General features: G+C 43.4%; 1 protein-coding gene across 2 annotated transcripts in view; it reads left to right on the forward strand.

Annotated features, from left to right (window-relative positions):
- Positions 1 to 1404, forward strand: part of MOB3C (MOB kinase activator 3C) — a 55041-nt gene extending 53637 nt beyond the window's left edge. The window contains exon 4 of one of the 2 annotated variants that reach the window (XM_087719714.1): positions 75 to 1404. In XM_087719714.1, coding sequence (XP_087575840.1) covers positions 75 to 101 — 27 coding nt within the window. In that variant the 3' untranslated portion in view covers positions 102 to 1404. Of the gene's footprint in view, positions 1 to 71 lie in introns of both variants that reach the window. The other variant, XM_087719713.1, reaches the window with a different exon arrangement.
- Positions 1405 to 12000: the final 10596 nt, after the last annotated feature.

A 12000-nucleotide genomic window follows, 5' to 3' on the forward strand; every position in this document is an offset into this window, starting at 1 on the left:
TAAATATAATTCTTTCTTTCTTTCTTTCTTTCTTTCTTTCTTTCTTTCTTTCTTTCTTTCTTTTCTTGAAGAAGGAAATGACGGAAAGGATTTGCCATTAAAGATAATTCAGACAATTTTGCAAGAACAACATTTATATGGACAAAGTGTTCTGATGATGCTCCAATGGACAACTCTCTAAGAATCTGAGGAACTTTCAGTCTTGGAGTAAGCTTCCAATGCAATTTAAATTAATTTCTGTGGACTTCAGTAATTTTATTTCCCTTTCTTTCACTCTGGCCTTGTGATTCTTGCTACCTTTATTGTTCTATTTTGCATTCATCCTCCGGAAGCTGCAGGTAGCCCACCTACAGTGGCTGGAAAATGAGGAAAATATTCAAAGTGGAAGAATGTCACCATCCTGCATTGCCTGTCAAAGAACAAAATATTTTTCTGAAATACTATCTTGTACTTCAAGGAAGCATGGATTATCCTTCAAAAATGTGAATAAATCTTTCTAATAAATAACTAAAAGTTTAATTTAGAAAGCCAGAGATACTGCCCAGCGGGATGCAAGTGTGATGAATGGTAGAGAAATGGGATAGATAAATAAACAAATAAATAATAAAATATTTTGAAAAATATAGTATCACTGAGATTATTTGATTGGAAAACTAACATTTTCCTGTAAAAGAATAAGGAAATAAGAATATTTCTCAGACCAAGGAAGTATTAAGCAGACATTTGGTTCAGATTTCTCCTAATTTCAATTGCCTTGCATATATTGACATCTAGTATACGTATATTGAAAAAAGCATAGATGCATTCCACTAAAATAACCAGCAAAGCATTTGATTTTAGGTTACTCGTATCAGTGAGTCAAACAACACTAAGTGGGAAATTTAACTATCACCATCATGTTGACACTAAGCTCAGCAACATAAACAATGCCAGAAAACTATCAAGTAATTTCTTAACAGAATATAGCTACGGGCCATGAAACACACACCCTTTGCTTAACAAATTCTAGTGTGTTTATTTTGTATAAGTCATTAAGATTCTATTAAAAATTGTGCTGGGAAGTGAGATTAATGGTGCATGTAGCTCAGTCCTCTCAATGCTGGCAAACTGCAGATTGTAACCCAAACAAGATTTCAAGTGTTGAAATACTTGACATTGAATCTGAGCCACGACCTTTCCAGTTTTAAACTGGAAAGTTTATTTCCTATTTCAAGGGAGGAGGGGGTTCTTTTGGGTTTCCATTCTCTTCTTTTACTTTTCTTCTACTTTCTTTCACTTTCTACATCAGTATTTATAATTTATGTTGCCTTCTCATTTTTTTCCTATGAAAGGAAAGTTTAAAATTTTACAAGTTGAAGGCTAATCACACTTATCTGTGGCACGAAAAACATACAGGTTCATGTTGTCTTCAAGCAAAGAAGTTAAAAGAAAGATCACAGAGAGAATAATTTCTACAAATAAATAAAATGCTAATGGGTTTGTTATTTTCATTCCCTTTTTTGGTTTACATTTGTACACAAATATATTCTACATTCTCTCCTCTACCCATCCCTGTTGTCAATTGAATATATTCAAGTACAATTTTAATTTCTATTCTCCAGTGCCAGTTTTATGTTGTTTTAAAATTCTTGGGAGAGTCAGTTGAGTGTAGTGGTTAAGGCATCAGGCTAGAAATCAAGAAGTATCTAATTCTGCCTTAGGCACAAAGGCAACTGCGTGACCTTGGGCCAATCACTCTCTCAACCCTACAAAGCAGGCAATGGCAAACCAGTGTTAGAAAACCTTGCCAAGAAGACTGCAGGAGCTAGTACAGGCAATCAACAGGAGTCAACCCTGACTTAAAGATGTGAGCGCATATGTCCGCACGCACATGCGCAAACACAAATACAGGTTTACTTTATCATGTTTATTAAAAATATGGTATGAATCTCAGCCAATCCCCTTTATTTATTAGGCTTTCAGGTGGCAAACAAAATAAAAATGATAAAAATGGATACACTTGAATAAAGATTTAGAGAGATTTAGAGATTTTATTAACATTTGTAGGCCGCCCTTTTCCCTGAGGGGACTCAGGGCGGCTCACATAAAATCAGGGAGGGGAAATACAACAAAGACATAGACACATATTATAAAAACGATAAGCAACATACATTCATCATTCGGGAGGGGCAACTATCCTTGTCCCCAGGCCTGACGGGCTAGCCAGTTCTTCAAGGCTGTGCGGAAGGCCTGGACGGTGGTGAGGGTACGAATCTCCACAGGGAGTTCGTTCCAAAGGGTCGGGGCTACTACCGAGAAGGCCCTCCTCCTTGTAGTTGCCAGCCGGCATTGGCTGGCCGATGGAATACGGAGGAGGCCCAATCGGTGAGATCTAATTGGTCGCAGGGAGGTAATTGGCAGGAGGCGGTCTCTCAAGTATATAAGAACCCTATCTTAAATCTTATTATGGATCCCCAGCCAAAGCCTTAATGCTAGATCACAAAATTTCTCAACATTGTGAGTTGTGCAAGCCTTAGTTGTTTATCTAACATGCAATTATTACACCATCTTCTATCCCAGGGTTTTTCAAACTCTGTTTTGCAAGGACCCTAGGGTTCCATGAGAAATTGATGAGGTCCATAAGAGACTGCCGTTTAGTTGAATGCAGCTCAATTTTTGTCCTGGGAACTTTGCCTTTTGATCAAAGATTCTGGCAATTTGATTGTGTTTTTATAACCCGCAGGTTCCACAGCCTGAAAATAAATTGGATACTCCCTGCTCTGACATGTTTGTTTGTAACCTAATCTGTGTCATACTGGGTGATCAATTGTTGTCCACATCCAAATGCTGCACCAGTCTGAAAGCAACTCAGGACTTCTGTGATCCCATGGTGTGAACTTTATTCAGAAGCTGAGCAGGTTTATTTCTGTCTCCGGTTTGAAGCTATTGTGGAACTAAAAGTTTCTTTGAAATGCAACCCATTCTCCAGTCTCCAGGAATTCTAGCCTCACCGTGGCTCCTGATCTTTGATCTTCACAGGATTTGGAAACAAAGAATTTGGTGGCCTTTCTGTTCTCCTAGTAGGAACTGTCACATCAATCAAAGCAAGTAAGGTAGTCTTTGACTTACACTGGTTCATTTAGTGAATTATAATGTTCAAAAATACAATAGCACTGAAAAATATGACTTACGAAAGTTTTTCATGGGGTGCTGCAAAGACCGAGTTATAGCCTTTGCAGCATCCCGATGATCATGTGATCAAAATTCAGATGCTTGGCAACAGGTTCATGTTTATGACTCACTATGCCCCAGGGTCATGTGATCACCTTTTGTGACCTTCTGACAAGCAAAGTCAAAGGGGAAGCCAGATTCACTTAACATCTCTGTTACTAACTTATCAACTGCAGTAATTCACTTAACAACTGTGGCAAGAAAGGCTATAAAATGGGCCAAAACTCACTTAACAAATGTCTCACTTAACAACATAAATTTTGGGCACAATTGAAGTCATAAGTCAAGGACTACCTGTGAACAAAGTAAAGATGTGGACTGTCTGAACATCTTAACCATTGCATCGTACTGGCTCTTTAAGATATGTATCTTTTTTCCCCTTTTACAGGAAGAAAAACTATATAATGTCTTGTTAGTAACCAACATCAAAATATACTCTGAACCTAATGAAAATGGAAAGAATAGAGCTTTAATATTGCCTACAGCTCTTATTTTAGAATCATTCTTTTTTTTTTTTATAACCGTAAATGGATTTAGCAGCCCATTATTTCTCTTCCTGGTAGTTAGTGAGCTCAGTAAATATGTGGACAAAAGATTTCAGGGATATGAGGTCTAATTAGATGAGCATTTAGAAAGCACAGAAATCTTCCCATAATAACTAGGACATTGTATCATACTATGATGTACCTAAATTAGAGTTACTAGTCTTCCATACTGCGGCATAGTTTTTGCTCTAAAATGATTTTGTTTTATATGCCAATTACCGGTAGATTGTTTATTGGATTAAAGACTTTGGGCTTGGCTTAGATAATTTTTTCTCCTAAAATGACATGATGGTTGTTCATATTTAGGTGGACTTGAAGAATTAAACATTAAACAGACTGAACTACTAGTAAGAAATACTGTGTCTAGTTCTTCATCCAAGATATTCCAAAACTTAGGGAAAAGAAAGCAAAAATAATACCAATAGTAATTGGTACTTGTGGAGCACTACCTGAACACCATCAGGACTGACAAAATTACCAATAACAAAAGGTAGCTTTCTTTGTCAGCTTACATCCTATGATGATACCTTTAACACCATCAAACACCAATATCTTTCTAGCCAAAGTTCTTGGGAATGACTTGATAGGTAGATAAAAATGCCAAATCTAAATATCTGCCTGACAGTGCAACCAACATTAACAATAATCCTGCCCATGGCTACCCCCTTGTGATATTTTGATGAGGTTGAGAGCTATGCTGGCAGTGACATATTCTACCAGAAAGGTCACTCATGGCAGACAAATCTCAGAAGAACTAGACCAAGCCTATACATTAACCCATTTACTACACACTAGTGGGAAAACAACAATATTTTTTTATATTAGATCAGCCATCACCTGTCAACAAGGACGGCATCAGATGTTAAGAGTTCCTGAGCATCTAGGCAATTAGGGAATGGGACTCAGAAGTTATGTCTTGGCAACTAAGGCTCAACCCTGTGTGATTTGTTCAATGATCCATCTATTTGGGGGGTCTTTGGGGATATCCATAGTATACTATGGAGTTTTCTCTAACACTAAAGTTCAAATGTGAATGTATTTTCTGTGCTGCTTGCTCAAGTTCCAAGTCTCACTTTCACAGAATGTCAAAGGCAGAAACTATTGCCTACATGATTCTAATCCCAGCATTTGATTATCTTTTCCAAGGCCTTCAGAACTGCTCTACCATGTCCCATCAATTCATTTACTGTTGACAGTTCATCCTAAACATTGGAAGCTATTCACCTTTTTCAATATTTAGTCCCATTTTTTATTACGTTTGATTTTGATTACTGTGTTTCCCCGAAAATACGACCGGGTCTTATTTTCTTTTTACCTACAAAATATGGCTTGGACTTTATTATGGGGGGAGGGTTTATTGTTTTGGGGTTGCCAGGCTCCCAAAGAGCTGGGCGCAGCCTCATGGGCGAATGGCTGTGTTGTGCTGTCACAACAGCCTAACACAACATCCATGAAGTGACCACGCTCACGAGCAGCCACCCGGCAAAAAACCCTTTGCAGACGGGCACAGCACTATTCACTGACCTAGGGGTATCGCCAAGCCGCGTGAGCGTCTGTTCGCTGCCGCACGGCTCCCGTGGCTTGGCGCCTTCCAAATGCCAGTGAATGGCGCTCTGCACGGCTGAAGTTGCATGAGCGACTGTTATTTATTTATTTTATTTATTTTATTTATTTTATTTATTTTATTTATTTTATTTATTTTATTTATTTTATTTATTTTATTTATTTTATTTATTTTATTTATTTTATTTATTTTATTTATTTATTTTATTTATTTTATTTATTTTATTTATTTTATTTATTTTATTTATTTTATTTATTTTATTTATTTTATTTATTTTATTTATTAATACTTATAGGCTGCCCTTTTCCCTGAGGGGACTCAGGGCGGCTTACATAAAATGAGGGGGGGGGGGTATACAAACAATAGACACAAACAATACATAGAAGTAAAATAGTAAGCAACATTCATTCATCATTCGGGTGGGGACAGTTATCTTTGTCCCCAGGCCTGACGGGCTAGCCAGGTCTTAAGGGCTGTGCGGAAGGTCTGGACGGTGGTGAGGGTACGAATCTCCATGGGGAGATCGTTCCAAAGGGTCAGAGCTACTACTGAAAAGGCTCTCCTCCGTGTAGTTGCCAGTCGGCACTGACTGGCAGATGGAACTCGGAGGAGGCCTAATCTATGTGATCTAATTGGTCGCAGGGAGGTAATTGGCAGGAGGCGGTCTCTCAAATACGCAGACCCACTACCATGAAGGGCTTTATGAGTGACAAGTAGCACCTTGAAGCGCACCCGGAGACCAACAGGTAGCCAGCGCAGCTCGCGGAGGATAGGTGTTATGTGGGTGAACCGAGGTGCACCCACAATCACTCGCGCGGCTGCGTTCTGGACTAGCTGAAGTCGCCGGATGCTCTTCAAGGGCAGCCCCATGTAGAGCACATTGCAGTATTCCAGCCTAGAGGTCACAAGGGCCTGAGTGACTGTTGTGAGGGCCTCCCAGTTCAGGTAGGGTCGCAACTGGCGCACCAGGCGAACCTGGGCAAATGCCCCCCTGGTCACAGCCGTCAGATGGTGGTCAAAAGTCAGCTGTGGATCCAGGAGGACTCCCAAGTTGCGAACCCTCTCTGAGGGGTATAAAATTTGACCCCCCAGCCTGAGCGATGGAACACTGATCGAATTATTGGGAGGAAAACACAACAGCCACTCGGTCTTCTCCGGGTTGAGTACAAGCTTGTTAGCCCTCATCCAGTCCATAACGGCCTCAAGACCCCGGTTCATCACGTCCACCGCTTCATTGAGTTGGCACGGGGCGGACAGATACAACTGGGTATCATCCGCGTATTGATGGTATCTTATCCCGTGCCTCCGAATGATCTCACCCAGCGGTTTCATGTAGATGTTAAATAGTAGGGGGGATAAGACCGAACCCTGCGGCACCCCATATGTTAGGGGCCTAGGGGTCGATCTCTGCCCCCCCACTAACACCGACTGCGACCTGTCCGAGAGGTAGGAGGATAACCACCGTAACACAGTGCCTCCCACCCCCACCTCCCGCAGTCGTCGCAGAAGGATACCATGGTCGATGGTATCGAAAGCCGCCGAGAGGTCGAGGAGAACCAGGATGGAGGCATGGCCTCCATCTCTGGCTCTCCAAAGATCATCGGTCAATGTGACCAAAGCGGTTTCTGTGCTGTAACCGGGTCTGAAGCCTGACTGGAAGGGGTCGAGATAGCTTGCTTCCTCCAAGGACCGTTGAAGCTGGAAGGCCACCACCTTCTCGACAACCTTCCCAACAAAAGGGAGGTTGGAGACTGGACGGTAGTTGTTAAGGACAGCTGGATCCAAGGATGGCTTCTTCAGGAGGGGTCTCACCACCGCCGCTTTAAGTGCGGCGGGGAAGTGCCCCTCCCGAAGAGAGGCGGTAACAACCGCCTGGATCCAGCCTCGTGTCACCTCACTGCTGTTAGCAACCAGCCATGAGGGACACGGGTCCAGTACACAGGTGGAGGCACTCACAGCTCTCATGGCCTTGTCCACATCCCCAGGGGCAACATCCTGAAACTCAACCCAGAGGTGGTCTACCAATTCATCCTCTTGTGCCTCGGCTGGAACTGCAGGGATGGAGTCCAAATCCGACCGAAACCGAGCAATTTTGTCCGCTAAGAATTGGGCATAATCCTCAGCTCTACCCTGCAAGGGTTCCCCCGTATCCCTCCTTTTTAGGAGGGAACGGGTTATCCTAAACAGGGCGGCTGGGCGGGACTCAGCGGACACAACCAAGGTGGCAATGTGAGATCTTTTTGCTGCCCTAAGTGCCCTGATGTACTCCTTGGTGCTGGTTGTTAGGATTGCTCGGTTCGATTCGGATTTATCGGACCTCCATAGGTGCTCTAGGCGTCTCCTCCGGCGCTTCATCTCCCGGAGCTCCTCGGTGAACCAAGGAGGCCTCCGGGATCCGCCGCCTTGGAGGGGCCGTAGTGGCTGTTATGCTCTCTCATTCGCCTCCCAGCCTCACAATGCATGGCCCAGCTCTCATTACAGAGCCAGGGCACCTCTGCTGCTGTCGCCATCCCAGCCTGGCTTTTTCCATGGCTTCCTACCTGAGTCTTTTGGTAGTGGCCGCTCTGGGCGCACACTCTATGGGTGTGGGCCAGCTGCCTGCAGAGCGTACAACCATAGAGCATGCGCCCAGAGCAGCCACTGCCAAAAGACTAGGGTTGGAAGCTGCGGAAAAAGCCAGGCTGGGATGGTAGCGGCAGTGGAGGTGCCCTGGCTTTGTAATGAGAGTCGGCCCATGCATCGTGAGATGGGTGTGCGAGAGCAGAACAGCCGCTTGTGCAACCCCCCTCTCCAGCCATGCAGAGCGCCATTTACTGGCATTTGGAAGGTGTCAAGCTGCAGGAGCTGGGCGGCGGTGAATAGACGTGGCTTGGCGATACCCCTAGGTCAGTGAATGGTGCTGGGCCTGGCTGCAAAGGGGGTTTGCCGAGTGGCTGCTCATGAGCGTGGTCGCTTCATGGCTATTGTGTTGCGCTGCTGCGACAGCACAACACAGCCATTCACCCATGAGGCTGTGCCCGGCTCTTTGGGAGCCAGCTCACAAGAGAGCAGCTGCCCGGCAACCCCCCTCTTCAGCTGGGCACAGTGCTGCTCACCAACCTAGCGGTATCCCAAAGGCGCCAAGCACTGCAATCACCTTTGCCTCCCCCCAGGTTCCCGCAGCTTGGCACCTTTGGGATACTGCTACGTTGGTGAGCAGCACTCTGCCTGGCCGGAGGTGGGGGGTTGTCCAGGGGGCTTATATGTGGGGGGGGTTTATATTTTTGCCCACTAGAAAAATGTGGCATGGCTGTATTATGAGGACATGTTGTATTTTCGGGGAAACACGGTACTAGAATGACCAGTGAGCAAGACTACTTGTGTTTCAATACAAAAAAAAAAAAAAACAGCCTTTGAAATGAACTAGTAATTGTGGATATAATTATAAAAATCTAAGAATATAGCAATATTACAGAGTTTTCATGAGCAAATTATATCCAAATATTAACTTTCTAAAATTTTGGGTGGTTATAGAAATTGAATTCAATCAATCATATCTTCCTAGTCATCGATATATAGTATTATAAAACTGAAGGCAATCCATCTTTACTTTATTTGATTAACACATTCCTGAGATTTCTTTTCATAATTTTAATTACAGGACTTCATTCAACCTGTAGTGTGCAATATGGAAGAGGTTTCTGTATGATCAATTTTCATGCTCTCTTGGGGTTTTTCTGGCAGACTAGAGTTGGAACACAGAGCTTTCCATCTATTGCAATAGTTTTCAAGCATGTCAGTATGACGCAGAATTGATCCATACAGAGAGATTGTTCAAACTGTTTCAGAAAATACAAGAGTTACACACAGCTTCCTTTTTGAGTATATTTTCATTGATCCTGAGTCCAATAGTGCTTTTAACACATTTTATTTATTGTTTCCGTCACATTTGGGATTTTGTCCTCAGATGGCACCCTAAAGGAAATTTCTCTCCAGTCTCTATTCTGGGTATTTTCAGCCTATTCAGGATCATTCTGTTTTTGTTTCAGTGAATAACAGAATAACACAATAACAGAGTAGAGGGTACTTGGAGGTCTTCTAGTCCAACTCCCTGTTCAAGCAGGAGAGTCTAGTCTATACCACTCTGGACATATACTGTATCTGTTCAATATCTTCTTTAAAAACCCCAATGATAGAGCATGCATAACGTCTGGAGGGGAGCTATTCCAATGATTAATTGTGCTCACTGTTATGAAATTTCTCCATAGTTCTAAATTGGATCTTTTTGATAAATTTCCATCTGTTACTTTTTGTACTCAAGTGGTTTGGAGAATAGGTTGACCTCCCTTTTTTTTTCTGTGTGACAACCCCTCAAATATTGAAAAATGTTTATCATGTCACCCCCCCCCCCAAACTAACCGTTTTCTTTGTTAGGCTAGACATATCCAGTTCTTGTAACCATTCAGCATACGTTTTAGCTTTTAGCATCCTGTTGTGGTCTGCTGTTGGCCTGCGGAATCGTATAGTGAGGAGGTTGGGGAAGAACATGGGCTAGTCCTGGAATCTGGGGAAGGCTCGGATGAGTGCTCTGCGTTGGATAAGGTGGGGGGGGGTTCTTGATTAAAAATTTTAAAAAATTGGGACTTTTTAAAAACGCCGTGGGACGCGGGACAAATTTTCAAAAGCGGGTCTGGTCACGCTTAGTTTAGAGGAGACTGCTGAGGAATTTAGGATAAGGCAATATAAGTTACTCAATCTACTTGCAACCCATCTTCAGATCATTAATTTTGTGGTTATTTATAACTGCCCTACTCATTGATTTTAAAATATTACTACAGTATGTTGTGTTCCATCACTGGATACACTGTTGGCCTCCTAAGTGAAAGTTTAATTCTTAAAAGGACATTGCAGTTCTCCAGATCTTCATTCACTTTTTTTCCACAACTCCCACATTCATCCAATAGTGGTCTATATCAGGCAGGGGTGGGTTTCAAAAATTGTTCGAATCTACTCTGTGGGCGTGGCCTCCTTTATGGGAGTGGCTTGCCACCATGTGAACTGGTGGGAGTGACCAAGACGATGTTATTACTAGATATTATTAATTACTAGATATTATTAATATTACTAGATCATTATTAATGCGTAGATAACTGCGGGACATTACACACCCACACACCCACACACACACACAAACTATGACAGTGCTAGGAAAACACCAAAAAAATAAGAATCCCCCCCCCCCCAAAAAAACTGCCAATGAAACCATTTTTTTTTCCTAAGCCTAAGGACAGGAAAGACAAAGTCACTGGAATAAAAACCATAATTTTCCAATGTGGAAAATTATAAAGGGCAGGCGCTCACAGAACCATCAACCACCTCAGAATTACCTAAACAAGGAGGGTGAAACACACTGCCTTGCAACAAACCTGGCCTGCCCATAGAAAAGCAGCCACTTTGAGACACATAAACCTGGTCTGAACACTTAAAAGCAACATATTGCATCACAAATAAAACATTTGCAAAAAGGAATAACATTTCTTGTAATAAACATTCTATAAACAATAAATAAATAAAAATTCCCTAAAATAATTAAAAACTACCACGTTCAGAAAACACCAAAGGACCCCACAGTCATCTCCCTCCTTATCTTTTTCTTTTTTGTCCTAACTTTCTCCTCCCCCCCCCCAACCCCACTCCCTTCTAGCACTGATGATGTTACCAAACTAGGAGTGCTGGAGAGGAGCTTCCCGCTACAGGCACAATCTATCTGCAGCCATAAATGACTGCAAGCAGCAGCTTCAGGCACCTGCTCGCAGCTGACAGTTGCGTTTGGGAGTGGAGGTGGCGGCAGCAGAAACGGGCACAGATGGGATGTCCCCGCTTGCTGAGTAGAATGAGGCGGCGGGGATGCGTTGTTTCAGGGTGCCCCAAGCGCTGGCTCCTCTGAGTGCAGCCCATTCCCCCTCCCAAGAAGACCGTTTTCTTTTTAAAAACGCCTCTGCAGACTATCTTGAAAACCTGCGAGGTTGCTTTGGGAGGGGGAAGACAGGCAGCATTCCCCCACCCCATCCCTGGTTGCCTGCAGCCTCGGAAGCTTCCGCAACTTGCACAGTAAAGGCAATTAAGAACTTCTCTCGCTTGTGAGATTTTCTTTACTGTGCAAAGGCTTGCTTTAAGGCTGCAGGCTCCCAGGGAGGGGGGCAGGAGGAAATGCTGCCCATCTGTCCCCTTCCAAAGCAACCTTGCAGGTTTTCAAGATCATCCGGAGAGGCGTTTTTTAAAAAGAAAATCCTGAAAAGCCACAAGATTTGGAGAGATGGGCAGCTGGTCTTTTTTTTGGGGGGGGGGAATCCCCAGAACCAGGTGCGCAACCTGCCGGCTCCTCTGAGTGCAGCCCATTCCCCCTCCCAAGAAGACCGTTTTCTTTTTAAAAACACCTCTGCAGACGATCTTGAAAACCTGCGAGGTTGCTTTGGGAGGGGAAAGACAGGCAGCATTCCCCCACCCCATCTCTGCTTGCCTGCAGCCTCGGAAGCTTCCGCAACTTGCACAGTAAAGGCAATTAAAAACTTCTCTCGCTCATGAGATTTTCTTTACTGTGCAAAGCCTTGCTTTAAGGCTGCAGGCTCCCAGGGAGGGGGGCAGGGGGAAATGCTACCCATCTGTCCCCTTCCAAAGCAACCTTGCAGGTTTTCAAGATCA

This window comes from Thamnophis sirtalis, unplaced genomic scaffold (genome assembly GCF_051295495.1).
Source record: "Thamnophis sirtalis isolate CommonGarterSnake01/CBP01778 unplaced genomic scaffold, rThaSir2_p1.2 scaffold_7, whole genome shotgun sequence".
NCBI lineage: Eukaryota > Metazoa > Chordata > Lepidosauria > Squamata > Natricidae > Thamnophis > Thamnophis sirtalis.